Here is a 21,595-nt window from a genome sequence, read left to right as displayed (position 1 = left end):
AAACCATGAATCTCAGACTCAAAAGTTTCACCGTTGCAGTGAACGTTGATACTGTATAATGATGAAGATGACATTTTGGAGATGAAAACTATTTTGCAAGTGCAGATGAATGTGAGTGAAGATGCTAAGTATTTTGCAGATGATAAGTATTAATGTGAGTGAAGATGAATGTGAGTGAAGATGAAAAGGATTTTGCAAGTGCAGATGAATGTGATAGTAAGACACTTAAATAGATGGTATCAGTGTCTCACATTAAAGCTAGTCTGAGATACCGTGTCAAGCATGCAAGTAATTTCAGAGATGAGGTGTCTGTCATGCAAGACAGTGTGACCTGATGTGTCAAGCATGCTAGCTAGTCAAGAGTTGATGTGTCTGTCATGCAAGACAGTGTGAGTTGATGTGTCAAGCATGCTAGCTAGTCAAGACTTGATGTGTCTGTCATGCAAGACAGAAGTGAGTATTCAGCATGCAGGATACTAGAGAGCCACGTCTCTGAGATGATGTGTCAATCCTGCAAGACAGTGTGAGTTGATGTGTCAGCCAGGCAAGCTATCAAGAAGGTAGTCATCTGCATACAGGAGACAAGACAGACACGTGTCGGACACCTAAGATGGTCAGAGATGAAGTGTCAATCATGCAAGCCATCCATAAGTGTTTTGTTCAGCATGCAGGAGACAACAATGCCACGTGTCAGACATGCAGAAGGTGGCGCCAATTGGTTTGGCGCCTACCTTTAAGGCTTGTACATGGTCGCCAATTTGAATGGCGCCCCCATGTAGTCAGTCCTCGAAACCAAGCATTCAGAACTAGCCTTGCATGCATGTACCCTATGGTGTCGCCAATTTGAATGGCGCCACCTCCTTAATGTTGTACATGGTCGCCAAATGAGGTGGAGACACCATGCAAACACAATTTTCCATGCAGTCCTCCATTTGCCTATAAATTGATCCACTCCTTCAACAATTCTTCCACACCAACATTCTCACTATCTCATCTACATTTCTCACTACTTCATCTACATTACTTCTTTTACAATTTCATCTTCAACAAAATCTTCCATTTTCATCTACACCAACTCCCCAACAATATGTCTTTACTCACAATGGGCGAAGCACACAGAGGAACAGTTGCAAACATCGCGACATACGTAAGTTTTTTCTTATACTTCTTTTTTATGTTTCATCTCCACAACCCCATTTTATTTTGAAATACCGACTTAGTCAAGTGTTACATTATTTCTATTATAGGATGTCTCAAGGTTTCGCACTCGAGTCCACGAATTTGTCCCAATGGACCCGATGATTCAACCTTATGTTGAACTCGCCGGTTTTGGTCACCTTAGCAAAATTATGTCTTGGTCTATAGATAACAAGTTCATTCTAGCCTTATGCGAAAGATGGAGCCCAGAGACACACACATTTTGGTTTCCAACCGGTGAGTGTACCGTGACGTTAGAAGACGTCTACATGCTTTTAGGACTACGAATTGAAGGCAAAGCTGTTAATGGTAAGACCAACTTTCCAAATTCAATTTGCATGGAGCTTTTAAACACTGATTTGTTAGATGATAATGCTAGGGGACAAGGTATACTACTTTCACGCTTAAAGTCATATTATAATAGTTTTTATTTAGATGAGCATTCTACCGAAGATGCTCGAATCATCAAAACTAGGTGTTACATTATGTTGTTAATAGGATCCTTTTTATTTCCCGAAGGTAGTGGTTCTAGCATGCATATTATGTACTTACCTTTACTTAGACATATAAATAGAATAGGTAGTTATAGTTGGGGATCCGCATGTCTAGCCTATCTCTATAGTTCTTTGTGCAAAAACTCCCACAAAGATACTTCTACATTTTCTGGATGTGTTGTTTTGCTACAAGCATGGGGATGGTCAATACTACCGTCTCTAGCACCGGTCAATAACAACCCCTTCACTTTTCCATATGCAAAAAAGTAAGTTGTTTAAATTGCTATATCTTTACTTCCTTCCTTACAGTTTATTACCCATAACTAATTTATTTTAACTTTTTGGTGTAAATGGTCGGCACGCGGTATGAATTACAAAAGATGTCCGAGACACTGTATTACTCAATATCGCAACCTGTTGGATCACCTTCGACCGGCAGACGTAAGCAAAATAATTACATTATTTCTTCATATTATGTTGACTTTTTCTACATTCATTTAAATCCTATTGTCTTTAACATTTCAGTTCATTTGGCGTCCATACCTTAATATGGATCATGAGCATCAGATCAACCCTGAAGACGCAGCTGTATGGACAACATGCACACCGATAATACGGTTCACAACAGTGGAGCTGCACAACACCGATCGTGTGAAGCTGCAGTTTGGTATGGTCCAGAACATCCCAGATCCCCCAGCTAGCCTAGGAGAATGGCATATGCGTAAAGTGAACGACCAATGGAACTACAACCCTTGGCAAACCTTCGCAAGATCAGAGTGTCGCAAGTGGAAGCACCGTCATGACCATGTCTTAACTGACGCAGTCATGCCAAATGAGGTAAAACCAAGTCGTACTTATATGGCTTGGTATAGATCAATTGGATTTCAATTCATCGCCGATGATATGTACCTCTACGACCCACGCCAGACAAGTTACACACAAGAAGGCTCAACATCTAACCCCCAACAACATTCTCAGCCCGGTTACTCACAACCACCTATCCGACAAACTTTCCGTTCCACAAACACACAAACATACAACCAAAACATGTCATTCACCCAACCCCAAAACCAAGAACATCCCCCATACCACCACCAACAAATGGACCATCAACCTTCGACCGAACATCGCTTCGCACCCACACCATCACCCTACCAAAGTCGCCTTACCCAAAACACTAACCGCCCCATCACCTACCGTAGCCAAGAACCCCAAACATCACAATACCAAAACATCCCACAACCATATCTCTTCCAAACACCCCAACAACCTTTCCAACCTTTCCTAGACCCATCATTGTCACCCATGTCCCCCTTCAACCGTCCTGGTCGCCCATCCATGGGTCAACCACACCCCAACTTCTCTGGCATGGGTCATGAGCTCAGCTACGCCGGTACACCATCATTGAATACTGAAGACTATGCTGAGTTGGCTGAATACCTCAACGGATCTTCTCCTGTAGGAGGTAATGACGCTCCTGGACCATCAGATGAACAACCACCGGTGCAGAATCGTCAACGTGGGTTAGGGCCAAGGGTTAGGGTAGCTAGGGGATGTGGGACCGGAGGTCGGTTAGGTGATCCCGGTCATCACCATTAGGATTCATTGTGTAAAATCCAAATTTTATTAATATCAATTCGTATTATGTCTAATTTATCTTTGTGTAAACTCCAAACATTAGGTTTCTTTCATAATTCTAAAATAAACACATATCATAATACAAAAATTTATAGGTCAGAAACCCTAATTCAAGGACTTGTTATTGTTATGTTGAAGGGCTTGAAGTTGGTCCCTTTTGGCAAAATTCACATACACTTGTTTTGACAGAAACCCTAATTTTGGGTCAAGTTCGCAGGGACATAACTCACTCATTTTTAATTATTTTGAGGTGGGACCAAGTGCAATGGAAAATTTAAGATGTCTACTTCACTTGTTATGTTGGACAAAAATTCATAACTCTAACACAAACATATGCAATAATACAAAACATTATAGGTCAGATAACAAATAAAATGTCAAAGAGTCCAAGTTCAGGTGCCCATACCTTTCTCATAAAAATTGCAAACGATGCAAAACTTTAGTCCAAATTCATTATCTTGAAAAGATCTACAACTTTTATGTTGAAGGTTTTGTCATTTGAGGCTTTTATCATTCAAACTAAAGGGCTTGAAGTTGGTCCCTTTTGGCAAAATTCACATACACTTGTTTTGACAGAAACCCTAATTTTGGGTCAAGTTCGCAGGGACCTAACTCAGTCATTTTTAATTATTTTGAGGTGGGACCAAGTGCAATGGAAAATTTAAGATGTCTACTTCAAATGTTATGTTGGACAAAAATTCATATTCCTAAAAGAAACACATGCAATAATACAAAACATTATGACTCAGATAACAGTTAAAAAACTCAGAAGTCCAACTTCAACTGCCCATAACTTTCTCATAAAAAATCCAAATGATGCAAAATTTATATCCAAATTCATTGTCTTGAAAAGATCTACAACTTTCATGTTGGAAGTTTTTTCATTTGAGGCTTTTTTAAGGGAGGCGCCAATTGGATTGGCGCCCCCTCTTAAAAATTACACATAGGCGCCAATTGGATTGGCTAGGGCAGGTGCCCTAGCCAATCCAATTGGCGCCTCCTTGCAATTTTTAAGAGGGGGCGCCAATCCAATTGGCGCCTCCCTCTTAAAGTGGGGTATATTGGGAAATTTTTTGAAAACTGGATTATTTTGGGAATTTATTTGAAAAAGTGGGATATATTGGTAAAAAATCCCTTAAAAATTACTTAAAAATTAATGTGATAAGAGTCACGCACTAACTTTAAATTTATTTTAAAAACATGATTTAATAATGGAAAATATTAAGGATGCTTCAAAAACACTCTTTAGTACCTTAAAATAGCAAATTAAAAAAAAAGCTACCCTATACCAAATTTTCCCAAATATTATCCACAATCAACCACTGCCGCATGAAACAAAATAGTAGGGTACACATGCTTAACAACATCTCGAACGTGATTTCCAAAGCATAACATTAAAGTCTTTCCATAAATGGGATCTACAATCTACACCACGAAATCGATCTCAAGTGGGACCCACAACGCCACGTGGACCAATCCATTTTCAGATTTTGATGGATTTCTTTTAAGCCACAAATCTTCGTACCAAAACATTCTCAGCCACAAACTCGCTATAAGCATCTTTTTCTTTTTCTTACAAGTGTCTCTTGTTTCTTAACTCTTCTTACAGTTTTCAATTATATTTCAATATTTTATTTTCAACTACAACAATAACCTGTAGCCGCCTCTAAAACTCTTGGATCCTTTCAACAAGCTCTCTGTTGATTTCTTGCTGTGGTTTGTTTTCATCATCAATCAGTTTTCAGACAGGTATGTTTTTTTTTGTTTCTTATGTTTTTTTCTCGTATGTTGTTATGTTTTGAGTAGTATTCATGTGTGTAAGTGTGAGGAATGATTCTATGTTGTTTTTTTCATATCAATATCTATAGGTTTGATGGAAATCATATGGGGTGTTTTGTATTTTGACAAAGTTTTGATTTTTTTTTTCTGGGTTTTTTTTTGGGTTTTGAAGATTCTAAAGGTTTAATGAAATGGGTTTTGATTATTTTGATAAGGGTAAAAAAGGGTAACAAGTGATTTTTTTTTCTTTAGTGTTTGATTGAGAAAGTTATATGGAAAGTAGTTTTAGTATGCTTGGTTTAATGGAGTTTTGTAAATCAAGGTCACAGGTTTGAATCCTGCTAACTGCGAAGTATTCCTTTGTTGGGTCAAGTTCATAGAGAGTTTTGCTTTGGCTTTAAATGGTCCACAGCAGGTGGATTGTGGAATTTGTCTCCTTGGATTAGTCGGTAGCAAGAAGCTTTAATAAAAACAAGTTTTCAAAAGAAAATAGGATATTTGAAAATTTACTTTTCGTGTTAATCATGAAGCTTTTAGGTTATGAATCAGAAAGTTCTGCATATTGTAAATTATTAATTTTGTTTTCTAGATGTTAATCTTGTTATCTTTCAAACATTTACAGACTATTCGCTATGGATTGGTATTACGGATGTGGAACGAACGATTTTGTTGTACCGGGCGATCAAGATCTATTGGCTACGCATCCTTCACCGGAAAATTGGTCTAAATGGGGAATTAACGCACCGGAAGGTTACAATTCGCCTAAGAATTTCATGAGCATGGATTCGAATACAACAGACGCAGAATTCAACTTCGATGGCGAAAGTTTCAGTAACCGAGTCAAGTTCGAATCGTCTTCCTACGATAAAGCTCAATCTAGCAGCTCAAGTGTATGTGAAGGACTGACTGATCAATCGTTTCAACAATCATCGGTTTCACATCATCATCGTCGTCAGACGAATTACCAGCTTCAAGAACTTTCATCAAGTTTCGAACAGACCGATGACATTTTCTTGTACACAAGCGTAACTTCTGGGATTAATATGCTTGGTTTTATGCCTGTAGGATAAATAATCATGTAGCATCATGAGTATGCTTTGCATTTTAGCAAAGTCCAGTGCGAAATTGAATGCTCTCGTGTTTTTTGCATTCCGAATTTCAACATATTTATCATTATCATTGGAGACAAAACATAATGGTTCTCATCAGAAACCTATAAGCATGAACCTGTTATTGCAGGGTAAGGGCTCCTATTTTCTTTAAAGTTCAAATTTTTTTAACAAAATCGATTTTGATCCTTGCAAATATACAGCTTTTTTGTTTTCGGTTTTTGCTTTTTTTAGTCCATGTTTTCAGATTTTTCTTAGAAACGGAAACAAAAAAGTGGTATGTTTTTACAAGGACCAAAAACATATTTAATGATGATTCTAGCATGAAAACAGTCCTATATTTTGAATGTCGATGCATCGAAAATTGTAATTTAACGGAGACATTCAATGCTCACTGGCTACTATAGGCATGAAATTTATACAATTCGCATAACTGTGTATCTTATCTTACATCCTTTACTTGTTTCATATAATGCAGGGATTCGATACTCGAAGATTTTCCATGCGCTGAAAACCTAAACAAGTCCTTTTACTTTTATCCTGAAAACCAATGCAGCAATTCACCCGGTAATAACACTTTTCGAACTTTTTAAATTTTATTGCGTATAAGTAGCCTGAAAATTTTCTATGGTGTTGAAGTACAAAATTGCTTAATACACATGCATTCTTTTATTTCCATCAGGTGGATTGCAGAGAGATATGGCAGCTTCTGAGTTTCTTTCATACAACTCGAATTCCGATGATTGCTTGAATATAGAGGTATGCTTTCCTCTTGTCTCGTAGATGCAACCATTCTTTCCAATAGTATCTATCCCATGGTTTTAAATTGTGGTTTGCAACCGTAACTGCGGCCGCAATATTCCTGATGTGGTAGTCTCTGCAACCGCAACTGTGGCCGCAATATTACTGATGTGGTAGTCTCTGCAACCGCATCTGACCGCAATTGCGGTGTGATTTTAAATCACGCGTCATTCCACGTTAGGAACCGCATCAGACAACTTCGCCCAAGTTTCTTTAAGTATTTTCGTCAAAACTCATTTTTCTTCTGAAATTTTTTAACTGATGTATTTCAAACTCTTCTCAATCAAAATACACACCGCAATGCGCGTCGTAGCAACTGCAATGACCGCAACTTAAAACCATGATCTATTCGGTTACAAAAATGCAAGTGGTTTTGCTATCAAGCTTTATAGTGTAATGTAATATCTATTAAGTTATTTATCTTTTCTGCCACAGACACTCCAAATCTTGGATCATTCTGAGCAATTCAATGGAGATGAATCAATGCATACACACTCATCTATTGAGGAATCAACACTTCAGAATCTCGAGGCAATAATTTCACAGGTATGTGACATGACTGAGAATTGAGTTACGAGTAATCCTTGGAATCTGAGTTAAGTGCAATTAATTATGTTACTAATCCATGTTTTCCCTTTTTCTCTTAACTAGTTCAACGACAAGACTCGAATTAGCTTCCGAGACGCACTTTACCGCCTCGCCAGAGACACAAAACAACAGCACGCCGTAGACGATCTGGATGGCGATATTAGCATGCAAGAAGCCCTGAGGTACAATAACTTAGATTTGCCGCATACTTTTAGTTCATGTTTGGATTCGCGCTCTGTCATACGTCGAGTAAATGATGAAACACGCACTAACTTGAAATGCTACCTTTGTGTTTAGGTCCGACGACAAGCAACCGATGGAATCAGAAACCAACAGTGTTGACAGAGCGGTCGCAAATCTCATGTTCAATGGAACCGCATACTGCGAATGCTGATCATATGCTGGAGTTTGCTAAGGCAATGCAATTCCGAGCTGAAAAAGCTATATGAATGAATAAGCAAAAAGCAATTCCCTGTAAATATATCAGTTTGCACCAGAAATTATAAGTACTATGGAACTTTTGTTGAAGGAATAGCTGTTTCTACCCAGCAAAATTTTGGCTGTAATGTAAGTGATTTAGGATTCTTAGGTGTTGTTTTGCTTAGTGTGTTTATGAATGAATTTTTTTTATTAACTAGCTATTAGTGATCCACTAATGAGGACCTTGATACTTTGTCTTATTGTAAATGAGTGAATTTATCAACCAGCTGTTTGCAAACTTGAGTAAAGGTCATAACTTTTTTAGGGTTAAAAGTAGACCAAGATCTATGGACTATCTCACATGGGCCGGCCCGGTCCGGTCCGGTCGAATATTCGGCCTACTTTTTGAAGGATTGCTAATTACACCTTTATTCTCTCTCTCAAATCCTAATAAATTTCCAAAATTTTACTCCCTTTGTCTAGTCCGGATAGTAATGATATCCATCTGGACTCAAGTAATATGTCCAGATTTTATAAATCGAGACACCATTTAAAAATCACTAACTTGATTCTCTATCACAAAGAAAATTGACTTTTTTAAGTTCATTAAAATATAATACATTATGACTATATATAAACTAGATACGAATTAAAAAATTTAAATTTATTTATAATAAAAGATGAAAAGAGTAATATATTCAAAAATTCCTTTAATATCCAAAATATATCCAAATTTTAAAATATGGATTTACAATTTTAAAAATTAATATTTTAAAACAAAAGTTTTTTTTATGAAATCGTTGTGGATGCTTTTATATTTATCATTTTTATATAAAAAAAGTAAATTACGGTTAATTCACATTTGATTTTCGCGATCACAACATGACCGCGACCATTATTTAAAACCTTGTTCAAGAACATCAAAAACATCAATTTTTTGTAAGTTTTTCGAGTTTCCGATAAATGTTTGAGTTTTGGTGTAAATGAGTAAAAATCAATCATTAGAGTTAGAAATGAGTAAAACTCACATTTGAGATAGTTTAACCATAGTGTATTAGTTGTTTGTTGGTTGAAATTGATCATCAAAATATTTTTTTTGAGCTTGCATGTGGTACATTACGCCATTGACGCGACTTTTGAGTTGCAGAAAATTCTGGAGATGCATCTCCGAATTTTTTCAATAGTTTAGTTTCCCAATAACCGGAATAACCGGAGATGCGTCTCCAGAATTTTTCAGTGGTTTAGTTTTTCAGTAATCGGAGATGCATCTCTGAAAATTTCTCATTTTTTTTCTTATTGGTATTGTTTGTTTGCACTAATGGTCTGGCTTAATCTAACTTACATGCATAATGACCAATAAGCATGATAGATTGAGGTATGGTATGGTTGCTCAACACGCATCCGTTCGGTAGGAGAAAAGTCAGCAAGTTCTAGAGGCTCTTGGTCCCTCTGGTCGAGCAGAGCCGCCTACTTTTGGGGCCCATGTTTCTCCTCATACCATTTCATCATCTTCTTCCCGTAGGAGACGATATTCACCATCTGACGCATCACTCCCCCATCCTCACGCAGGCGTCAGATTTCACCAGTGCCACCTCCTACCGATGATACTACTGATCCAATCCCACCTCCTGTCTCACCTCCTACTGATGGTGTTGCTGATACACTACCACCTCTGAATGGTGAGGTTGTTGCGGATGCTGAGATAGAGGCTTTTGGAGGTGGTCCAATTGATTTGTCCTTACTGCCTCTGTATCCAGACCATTTTGCCATACATATATGGGACGGAGAGGTAGCATTAGTTGGATTCTTTATTTATTTTTACGTTAATTTTAATTTTTGACATTTATTATTTTTGACAAATTTCAGAAGCGTGATCTATAGAAGTTTCTTAACCACGGGAGGAAGATTTATGCATTGCCTCAACATAATAAGGAATGGTTTCAGTCAGTTTTATCCTTGTCTGGCCTGAAGAACTTGTGCATGACCGGTTATATTACGGTCAACCACATGATGCTTAATGAATTTGTGGAGAGATGGCACTCGGAGACCTCGTCGTTTCATCTCCCGCATGGTGAAATGTCTATCGCATTCGATGATGTCTCCTGTTTTCTATATCTTCTGATCATGGGGAGATTCCTAGATCATGGGAGAATGATCAAAGATGAGGCACTCGATATGATGGTAGAGTGTCTAAGGACTGATCCAGGGGAGGCGACGAATGGGTTGGATAAGACTAGGGGTGCTCATGTTACATTTGTATACTTGAAGAAGGTATATGAGGATGTGCTCTTGAGTGCACAATTGGATGATGGTGATGATGAGAATATGGCGCTCCACAAATCGCATTCATTAGAGCATACCCGCTTTATTTGGTTGGCACTATGATTTTTATGGACAAGAGTGCCACCTATACAAGATTCGTCTACCTACGTTACTTCGTGGATTTCGAGCGGATCCATGAGTACAACTAGGGGAGGCTTGTTTGGTCTACCTGTATTTGAAGCCGAGAGAGGATTGTATGTGGAAGACGAAACAGGCAGCGCCACACTACTGACAATAATAATTATTGGTTTTTGAATGTTTCTCTGTCATTTTCATTTCATCTTTGCAAAACCATTACCGATGATTCGTGTGTTCCAAACTTTTCATTTGAAGGTTGGATCCTCCAACAATTTCCACACATCTCTAAGTGGGTGAGTGTACCTAATTACACTGAGGATATATCGCGTGCTATTGCTTTTATCCCGCTCAGAGGGAACTAGACGACCGAGTCTTATAGAGTATATCTTGACCGTTTGGTTGCGGAGGACATGCACTTCAACAATTATGTTTATCACCGTGAGACGCGACCATTTGACGAGATATTGTTATACTCTGGATGGTTGGCATCCGGATCACGTCTCATTGCTCCTTATCTGCCCAAGCGCGTCATGCGGCAGTTTGGCTACACTTAGACCATTTCCAGAACCCTGTTGTCGCTGTCCTCCTACCTTAACACATATCCAGATAGAGGACATGTTTGATGATTATGAGAGTCATCTGGTATTGGAGAAGGCATGAGCTACCATAGCCGAGAGCGATTGGAGCTACGTCAAAGGGTACATCAAATAGTTCTTCAGGGTGTCAAATCCGTACATTGTGCAGGCTACTCCAAAAGACCCGCCGAGACCAGCTCATTAGAAGATACCAGAGGAGGAGCATGCACCTCTAGATCATGCTGAGAATGTCTTGTATAAGTGCCGTTTCATAGTGAATATTGGCGCGGGCAAACATCGACAGAGGTATCTTCCATTATGGGTCTGATGTGAGCCAAGTTCTAGATGCCATCATGACGAAGGCACGAGGGGCATTGATGTACCGGAGATAACACCGTGGGACGGGTGAGATTGATGGCCGAGGAGGCAGAGCTGACAGAGGAGGCAGAGGAGGTAGATGAGAGATAGTCAGATATACACAACATTGTCTTAGTATATATTAGTAATACTATGGTCTGCATTTTATTTTGACGGTTTTGCTTTTTTAGTGGTCTCGATTGTATGACATTTTGACATTTATTGGTATTTTATTTATGTATGGTATTTTTTAACCATCTAGAATTATGTACGTATATTTATGTTTTTTGATCGTATGGTATGATTTAAATCTTCATTTGAATAGAAATAAACAAAATATAACATGAAAGATTAAGTTCTGAGACGTTATGGAGATGTATCTCCGAAATATGCACGGAGATGCATCTCTAATAAAATTCAAATGTAAATGACTTCTGACTGAGATGTCTTGAATGTTTTAAATTATTCCAGAGATGCATCTCCAGAATATTTCAATATTTATTCAGAAATTTGTGCGTCCGAAAATGCATATTCGTAAACTAGAGATATTTAAATAACTTTGCGTGGTGACTAAGAAGTATTAAGGGTATATTAAGAAATCCTCTTTATATTTGATGAAAAAATGTGTCATCCAAGATATCTATTTTATCTATTTTTATTTCGAAGCAGATTAGACTCGTACCTTCTAATATATTTATCCTATTATATCTTGTTCTTTTTTCACGCGTGAATATTAACGTAAATTTTTATAATTTTAGAATATAAAAAATAATATATTTATTAAGATTTAATATATACATTTAAACTTTTTCTTTTTAATATTTTCAATAGTTGACTTCTTTTTACCTTGTGAAATTCCTTATATTTTCAATAGTTGACTTCTTTTTACCTTGTGAAATTCCTTAATTTTGACTCCTGATACATTGGAAGTTTCAAAGGAATTGAAATGCTTTCACGATCTTTATGTGCCATTTTCAGTTGTCGCAAAGATTTAAAATTTTAAAGCTAATTCAAGTTCAAAGCTTTTTGTTACTTTGTTTAATAAAAATTGTGAGACTAAATGGAAAAGTCACGATGAATCGGGCTATGACTTTATCCAGAGTCGTCTCAAACACGACTTGCATTTACTTTTAAGATTGTCGTTTTTTTTCTTTCCCTTACTATAAAAAAAAAATTATCAAAAATTTGACACATACAATTATCACTTATACAATTATGATTTTTGTATTCTTTTTTAAGATAAATTATCTCTATTTAAACACTCTTTTTTTCACGTAGACAACAAAAATTAAAATTATAAAATATGAGAATCTCTCACTAGAGTTTATTAATAACTTAGTTTTTTTTTTTATAAAAGTTATATATTTATTAAGGTATGTTATTGTTGATAATTTTGTTTTTATTGATACAAGTTGTATATTATTTAAGGTATATTATTGAAAAAAGTTCTAGGGTTAAATATGTTTATGGTCTTCTTAAATATTTTAAATTTCATTTTTAGTTCCTCAAAATATTTCCTTTAAAGAATGTTCCTCCTAAAATCCTGCATTCACATTTTTGTCCATAATACTAAAACCGTCGTTAAAATTGTCGCTAATTCAACCTCTAAATAATAAAATATCGTTAAAACTGATGCTAATTTTGTCACTAAGTTGTAAAGCTCGTCGCTCAGTTGTAGGAGATATCAAAGATGTCGATGAAATTTTTTAGGAGGACCATTATTTGAATAAAATATTTTGAAGGACTGAAAATAAAATTTGAGATATTTAGGAGGACAACAAACATATTTAACCCAAAATTCTTTTTGTTGATAATTTTATTTTTGTTAATAAAAGTTGTTTGTTGTTTAAGGTATGTTGTTGTTGATAAAAATTATATATTATTATTTATGATATTGATAATGTTATTACTTGGACATTCAAGCTATCATGTTGTCCACTCAACATGTCCTAGAAGATGAATTTATTATGTCGTATTTGTTTTGAGGGTTTTTCCAACCCCTTACCGAATATATAACATTTCAGAATGAATTAGAAAATTCTAATAGAGATATTAAGTTATATTAGGAAACATTTACACTTATCACTGTTTTACAGGTTTCTAGAGCCCATTATCCGCGTTTTTCTCTTTGACAATTATAATGTGTTTCAATGCTTCTAGTTCTTCAAGTACCCCTTCAGTCACCTCTAATTTTGTCTGCAAAGTAAATAATATTTTACAAGATGAACTAGAGGTGAAAGAAAGGGTAACTGAAGAACGAGAAGCGTTGAAAATAATTATAACTGTTAAAGAGCAAAATGCGGATAATGGACTGCAGAAAGCTCGAAAAACAATTATAAGTGTAAGTTGTTTTTTAATATAACTTAATTTTTCATATTATTGATTTCTAAATCAACTGGAAAAATTATATGCTTAGTGATCAGTTGGTGAAATAAACATTCTACATAAGTTATAATAAACTCATGTAAGCAAATCACCGCGATTGAAATCAATGAGCGTGGTGGAATGTTGTGCGCTAATTCTTTCACTACGATTGGATTCTATAATCGTGGTGAAAAATGTTGAAATTTGCAAAAATTCATGTGTTGGGTATCAAACCCCTGACCTCAACCTTTTACTACAGTTGTGTTATACAACCGTAGTGATATGTTACACGCTACTGTGTTTTTATCACAACCAATAGACTATAGTTGTAAGGAGTCCACTTACAACCACACATTATTCTACCATGGACCATCAACCGTGGTTATATCTATTTCTCAACTATAGTGAAATGTGTTATCCGTAGTAGTGCATTCTATGTTCTAAAATGGGTGATTCATATGTAATGGATGGACTGCCAAAGAAAGTGGGAACTGATGTAACACCCTAAATCCCAAAATACGGAAAACTATGAAAAAAGAGACAACTACACACATAGGGTGTCACTCAACACAATTCTTTTTACTACAATTGTTTTATACAACCGTAGTGGCATGTTACGCGCTACTGTGTTTTTATCACAACCAATACACCGTAGTTGTAAGGAGTCCACTTACAACCACACATAATTTTACCATAGACCATCAACCATGGTTATATCTATTTCTCAACTATAGTGAAATGTATTATCCGTAGTAGTGCATTATATGTTTTAAAATGGGTGATTCATATGTAATGGATGGACTGCCAAAGAAAGTGGAAACTGATGTAACACCCTAAATCCCAAAACGCGAAAAACTATGGAAAAAAGAAACAAATACACACATAGGGTATCACTCAACACAACAAATATCTTCTCTGCAACACATGTTATTCAAATCATGTATTAAATTTAGGGGTGTGCATGAATAACAATTTAAAGTGAACCAACCCATTTTTATGGTTATGGTTTATAAATCAAACCACTTGTCACAAAAATCAGTTTGAAATTCATAATCGATTATGAATCGGTTTAAAACCGATTCTAAATGAGTTTTGATTTTAATCAAAATTATCTAATAAAATTTAAATTTTATTCACTTTAAATTAAAATCAATTTTTAAAATTTAAATACTTAAAACAAATTTTATGAATCTTTAAAAAAAAATTTGAAAACTAAAAAACACAAAAAACAATTATTATTTTAGAAAAAATTATTAAAATCTGAAAAATAAAAAATATTCTAAAAGATAAAAAAAATCTGAAAAATTAATATTCTGAAAATAAATAAAAAACTTGAAAATAAAATTTTTTATTCCGAAAATAAAAAACTTTTATTTTGAAAAACAAAAATATGAAAATAAAAAATAATTTATATTCCGAAAATCTAATAAAATAATTTTTTGAAAATAAATATTAATTTTTTTGAAAATTATTATTTTTATTTTGAAAAATTGAAAATTTAAATTTATCAAAAAATAAAAAGAATTCTGGACAAAAAAACTATTTCGAAAAAAATAAAAAATATCAAAAAAAATCAATATTTGGTTTATAAATAATTATATTTGTACTAAAAATATAAAAATTATTCCGAAAATAAAAATAAAACATATTCTGAAAAAAAGATATATTTTATTCATAAAAAAATAATATTTTTTTTAAAAAAAAAAACCAAATTTCTGCAATATTTTTTTTATTTTGAAAAACAAATTCCTAATTTCTTTGTAAAATTATTTTTTTAATGAAATTTAAAGAAAATAAATTTAAAAGAGTTTAAAATATTAAATTGATTATATATATATATATATATATATATATATATATATATATATATATATATATATATATATATATATATATATATATATATATATTATATATATATATATATATATATATATATATATATATATATATATATAGCATTGCAGTAGAATTTAAATAATTGAAATAATTCAACTATAAAAAATGTTTAATAACGTCAACATAGTTACTGCAAATGCCTTCAACATAAACAACATCAAAACCAATAGCAAAACAAACGTTCCTTCGCCCAGTGTTATAAATCAGAGCAACAGAATCTAAAATATTACATAAAACGGAAAAGAAAGAAGAACAACTTCAACGTTATCCTTCAACTTCTAAGCAACTACTCATTTACCTGCTCGTCTGTACCCCCAAAGGTGCTTTGGTCCTAGGATGGGGATTCAGGAGCGAGATGGACATGTGTTGTCCATGATGGTACCACATGCATTATTGATATTATGAGCGTATTCTCATAATATCAATAATGCATGTCTTACTATCATGGACAACACATGTTCATCTCGCTCTTGAATCCCCATCTTATGACCAAAACACACAAAACCGCTACCATCACCACAGGTAATGCTTCACCGATTTCCATCTGGAACCAGCTACTCACTCCTGAATCCCCACCATAGGACCAATGTACACCAAAACTGGACCGAAGTCTGTACCCCATGATGCATGATTCACCATAACATGCAATATCACTAAATGATCACCATGTATGCACCATAATAAAAAACAACATCATTTTACATACAAACCAAGTGGATTAAATCCATAACAAAATAATAACAACATCATTCACCTCAAAACAGTGGCTGACAGTAGCCTAAACACATAATACGACAAAAATTGAAATGACAAGTCAATTCCAAGCCAATGAGCGAATTACACCCATTTTGGCAGCGTGACGGGTTACCCGTCACAAAGGTGATGCTCGTCACCTTCCATATTATCTCACACAACTCACATGTGATGACCGTCCCAACCAAACATGCCTGGGGACCATGGCGTCAGGCAACTGATGCCCGTCAGCGCCTCCACAACGATGACGACCAAGGCGTCATTAGGGTGACGCCCGTCACGTTGAACTAGAATAGAAACTATATTTTTTGCAATGGACTTCACATCAGAACTCCGATTTCACTCGACACACAAATCACAAAAAAGCTCAGAAGTTTTTCAATGTCAATTCTTAAGCTCACATTAATTTTCAGAATCTCACATTCAATTCAATCCTCTCACTCACGAAGAATCCAAGGTGCAAGAAGGAAGAAGAAGCGCAACACGCATCGAACAGAAGAAAAAGAAGGGATTAAAGCCAAGGAAGAAGAAGAAGATTGGTACCAGTCAACATTCGAGCCTCAATCCGGTGAGTCTTTGATTCGTTTTCATCGTGGTTTTCTTCTATTTTCTCATCCGATAGCAGAACAAACTGAGTTACAAGTTTGACGATGCTAGCTTCGAATCTTGAAACGCCATTGAATCTCCAAACCGCGGTGATGAATGAACCTGGAAATTGAAGAATGCACACGTTGCGGTGAATTCAGTTGTGTCTTCTTGCTGGAACCAGAGAATCAAACACGAACGATGACGATGAAGATACGCTGATGTAAAGAACATAATGACACGTTGTAGGCATTTCTTCGTTTCCTCTGTTGCAGCTCGACATGAAGAGGTGAAAATTGTATGCACAAGGTCATGTTTGGACCAGGTTTGGGCCGCCATCCGTGTGGACCCGTTCTCCTCGCTCCCACTCTTACCCTGAGGCCCGTTCTTTTGGGCTTGGGTTTCTGTCAAGTTTCTATTTGTTTAGAAATAACCCCTTTTTATATTTGAATAAGGATTAATTAGGGATTTAGGGTAAGTTTTAGGATTTTATTAAAAATTTAGAATTGATTAGAAATATTAGTCTTTAGATTAACATGTTAGTTAATTAGTTTTTAGGATTTTAATTAGGTAGTAAAATTGGATTGGAAGTTGATTAGGATCCTTAGAGATTAGAATTTGATAGTAATGTCGATTAAATAATAGATTAGGTTGATTAAAATTAGGTTAGTCTGTTAACAATCTTAGAATTTAGATAACTGATTTTAGGGATATTAGGTTAACTAAATGATATTAATTTTTTCAATATCTTATACTATTTTAGGAGTTAATTGTTTTTTCTCATTAGAAGTGATAATTAGAATTTTAATTCAATGTCCATAAAATTGTCAAATGACTGTTTTGCCCCTATGTTAGAAATAGTCTAATTTTTGCATATTCCCATAGTTTATGCTTTGAGAAAATAATTCCAAATAAACATTAACCCTTTAGGTAGTTATATTCACTTTCAACTAATTTCTCCCCATCGATTAAGTTGATCAAAGTACGCTTTGATTGACTAAATCCTTTAAGTGTGCTCAATTTCCCAAGCTTAGTCAAGTGATCAAAAGACCCTTGATCACTTGATAAAGCAAGTCCTTGTGATCAAGTTGCTAGATATCGGATCTCCAAGTTCAATCAAGATTCAAAGATCAAGATCAAGAGTTCAAGCTATTCAAATCAGTACAGGATATGACTACTATTCAAGCACTACAAAGGTCAAACTCAACACTTGTTAATCATGAGCCAAGTTGTGTGCCATGAGTCTTAAGTAATAGAGAAGGAATGAGACTGGAGAATTCCTACCCCCATTCTAAATATCTTTGGGTATGGGACGAATGACCCAATGCTCATTGTATTCGCCTCTATTCATAGGCTTTAGCACAACTTAATTCAAGTTGATTGACAAGCCTTTTCATCATTCAAAAGACAACCCTTCATCATGGGAAGCTGCAAGGAAATTCAACTTCAACACTCATCGATTGTGATGCAAATTGCACGGCACGAGCCTTAAGTAGTAGAGAAGGAATGAGACTAGAGGATTCCTACCCCCATTCTAGATATCTTTGGGTATGGGACGAATGACTCAGCGCTCATCGTATTCACCTCTATTCATAGACTTTAGTGCAATTTAAATCGAATAACTGACGAGTCGCTCTACACAGACTTAAGCACAAATTGAAGATCAGACTGAAGATCAGACTTCCACCTTTCAGGGTTTCATTTTCTATCCTTTTGTTCTCCCAGTAAAACAAAAACCATTTTGTAAATAAACTCAAAAACAATTAACCCTACGATTAGGATTGTACGACACGAGCCTTAAACAATGGAGAAGGAATGAGACTAGAGAATTCCTACCCCCATTCTGAATATCTTTGGGTGTGGGACGAATGATCCAATTGCTCATTGTATTCCTCTCCATTCATAGACTTTAGTACGATTCAAATCATGACTCTCATTTCAGAATAAAAGTAAACTCACCTCATCAAATTCAGTTTTGCCTTTGGGCTTCATTTTCAATTTAAAACCTTTTCAGAAAGGACGTGTTACTTCCGTCTACCGTGAATGATGCTTAAGCCTCCATGAGCGAGTAAGTAATGTTTAACTGCTAGAGTGCGATCCGAGTTCATCCATTCTACCGTAAACAGACAGACGCTTAAAGCTCCCATGCTCGAGCATACAAGCCAGTCGACAATAGAACGTGAACATTAGTATTATCCACTAAACCTTGACGAGCTCTGATTTCCTCATTGCACGAATGAGGATACGTAGGCACGAGGGCCCAAATCCTTGGTGAGCACAGTTATCTATTCCTTCCATTTTCACAATTATTTATTCCTTTCATTTTTCACAATTATTTATAACCTTCATTTTCTATAATTATCTATTAACCCCCCATTTCCAGCTTTTTGCGAGTAATCTTCAGATAATGACACCTATTCTTGCAAAGAACATCAAACGGTTCCCATGGAGTACCATGGATGTTTGGGGTGCTAATACCTTCCCCTTGCATAACCGACTTCCTTACCCATTTCTCTTCCCCCCGGGTTATATCGATGTTTTTCCTTTTATTCGGGAATAAATAAAGTTTGATGGCGACTCTGTTGTATCTTTGAGCGTGCGATGCACTCGGGTATAATTCGCGTAACTTCAACCACATAATTTTATTTTAATTAAAACATCAAATAGGAAAATAAAATTTTAAATAATTAAATTAAATTAATTAATCAAATTTGGGGTGTTACAACTGACTTTCTCACATTTTTTGGGTGACCCTTGGGTGGGAAAAACCCCTTAGAGCATGATTCCCTATGTAATTTAATGCATCTAGTCTCCAAGATCACTTTATGGGAGAGATTGACTTGTGGGAGGAAGGGGTCTTTGTTTGGGATTCACATGGAAGAGATATCTTTTTATTTGAGTATAAAAGTTAGTTCCTAATCTCCTTCTAATTATTCAGGGATCGATCCTCTTCATGGATAGAGACTAGTAGTGGCGGCTACATGATAAGGATGGTACTTACTCACCATCATCATCGTATAATGTCGTCCCTCTTCATGGATAGAGACTAGTAGTGGCGGCTACATGATAAGGATGATACTTACTCGCCATCATCATCTTATAATGTCGTCTTGGAGAAAAAGTTTGACATTGATCTCCTTTAACACTATTTTTTTAGATTTGTGTACGAATGTTAAGGATGTGGAACAAAAACATTTTTTTTCTTTTTAAAAATGGTATATTGGTAGGTCTAGACTTACCCTTGTTCTTTTTTAAAATGACTTGAAAATTATGAGTCTCTGAGAGTCTTTGATATTGGTTCTTAGGGGAAAGTGTTCTTGTTCTTTTCTTTGAGAATTATGTCTTTATTCATGGTAGTTTTATTGCTAAGATCTAGTTTGTTTTTCTCACAGTAGCGTGGTCTTCTCTTTTTGTGATTGGTTATTGGGAAGCTCTTTATTTTCTACTACTTTGATTGTATGTTATTTTTATAGTTATTTTTCCTATTCTAATTGTTTTTTTTTATTATTTTAAAGTTAGTATGGTATTTCTTGTATTTATAGCGCTATAAGTATTCATAGAGGTTTTGTGTAGTTAATCGCAATTTAACTATATCAAAATAAATAGAGGTCATATTTAACAACAATTTAACTGTGTCAAAATAAATAGAGATCATATTTAACAACAATTTAATTGTGACAAGATCATATTTAATCACAATTTAATCTTAATTTTTTTTAATCTATACAGTAATATAATGCCATGCACAATCTCAAAAACGATCCTTTATACATTTTTTTTGTTATTGTTACTTTTAACGATCTCCTTTTATTTATATATCATATATTTGTTGTTTAAAATATTAAAGCATCATATTTGATCAATATATATATATATATATATATATATATATATATATATATATATATATATATATATATATATATATATATATATATATATATATATATATATATATATATATATATATACTCTTTTCAATACAAGTTGTTGGTTGTTTTCATTTATTTATTTTATTACTTTTCTCTCGAAACGTTTTACAAAATCTATCTTAAACAGTTAAATGACATTGATATGCACAATCAAGAATTCACCTTATGCTTAACACTTGTGTCACAATTAATTTCAATTATATCCTGGTAATCGTTAACATTCAGCAATTCCAGCATGTAATAAATACCAGCACATAAATGTCATTATTGATCACAATTAAGAAATTAAGAACAGAGAAAAAAACATCTGAAAGTCACATTGTACCTATCTTTAGCTCATTTCTTCAACTGAATAAAACCAATTAATTAATCTCTCAGCTGGCCTCACTTCCTAAACAGAAAAACAAAAAACTAATTAAATTATAACGCATAATTAACAAAAGTCAAAGTAAACTATGAAGAAAATTAAATGATAAAGAAAACAAAAAAGAACATAATTTCAGAATTTGTGATTGAATAAAAAACCGCTACCAAATCCCAACGTGCAAACCACAATCCATCTTTCTTCACACATATTACACTCTGTATAATAACTTTCCTCAAAACCCTAACAAACCATTCCTATTTTCAACCTTAATATTTCTTCAAATCAAACCATAAAATTTTGTTCTCCTCTTCTCTTCTATCTCATCTTCTTTTCTCCA

At 34.8% G+C, this 21,595-nt stretch overlaps 2 protein-coding genes and 1 long non-coding RNA gene across 3 annotated transcripts; 2 read left to right on the top strand and 1 right to left on the bottom strand.

Annotated features, from left to right (window-relative positions):
* Positions 1–2,045: 2,045 nt before the first annotated feature.
* Positions 2,046–3,357, top strand: LOC127075670 (altered inheritance of mitochondria protein 3-like). The gene is made up of 2 exons (XM_051017119.1): positions 2,046–2,132; positions 2,217–3,357. Exons 1-2 carry the CDS (start codon positions 2,058–2,060, stop codon positions 3,288–3,290), a joined length of 1,149 nt encoding a protein of 382 aa, XP_050873076.1. The 5' UTR covers positions 2,046–2,057; the 3' UTR covers positions 3,291–3,357.
* Positions 3,358–4,870: 1,513 nt separating this feature from the next.
* LOC127075669 (protein LNK3) lies at positions 4,871–8,324 on the top strand. The gene is made up of 7 exons (XM_051017118.1): positions 4,871–5,078; positions 5,731–6,123; positions 6,696–6,784; positions 6,900–6,976; positions 7,454–7,564; positions 7,670–7,788; positions 7,904–8,324. Exons 2-7 carry the CDS (start codon positions 5,741–5,743, stop codon positions 7,998–8,000), a joined length of 876 nt encoding a protein of 291 aa, XP_050873075.1. The 5' UTR covers positions 4,871–5,078; positions 5,731–5,740; the 3' UTR covers positions 8,001–8,324.
* A 7,421-nt stretch (positions 8,325–15,745) lies between these two features.
* Positions 15,746–17,285, bottom strand: LOC127135594 (uncharacterized). The gene is made up of 2 exons (XR_007808614.1): positions 16,918–17,285; positions 15,746–16,274 (listed from the first exon to the last, which is right to left on the bottom strand). It is a non-coding gene; the product is annotated as an uncharacterized LOC127135594 (long non-coding RNA).
* Between the last annotated feature and the right edge of the window lie 4,310 nt (positions 17,286–21,595).

Source organism: Lathyrus oleraceus, chromosome 4, assembly GCF_024323335.1.
Source record: "Lathyrus oleraceus cultivar Zhongwan6 chromosome 4, CAAS_Psat_ZW6_1.0, whole genome shotgun sequence".
NCBI lineage: Eukaryota > Viridiplantae > Streptophyta > Magnoliopsida > Fabales > Fabaceae > Lathyrus > Lathyrus oleraceus.
Note: the sequence above shows the minus strand (reverse complement) of the source record. Positions and strands in the feature narration are given on the sequence as shown.

Excerpts from the sequence above, each read along its gene's own strand:
- LOC127075669 (XM_051017118.1), top strand. The coding sequence starts at position 5,741 with ATGGATTGGTATTACGGATGTGGAACGAACGATTTTGTTGTACCGGGC. Across the intron at positions 6,124-6,695 it reads CAGACCGATGACATTTTCTT|GGATTCGATACTCGAAGATT; the intron begins GTACACAAGCGT and ends CATATAATGCAG. Across the intron at positions 6,977-7,453 it reads ATGATTGCTTGAATATAGAG|ACACTCCAAATCTTGGATCA; the intron begins GTATGCTTTCCT and ends TTTCTGCCACAG.
- LOC127075670 (XM_051017119.1), top strand. The coding sequence starts at position 2,058 with ATGAATTACAAAAGATGTCCGAGACACTGTATTACTCAATATCGCAAC. Across the intron at positions 2,133-2,216 it reads ATCACCTTCGACCGGCAGAC|TTCATTTGGCGTCCATACCT; the intron begins GTAAGCAAAATA and ends TTAACATTTCAG.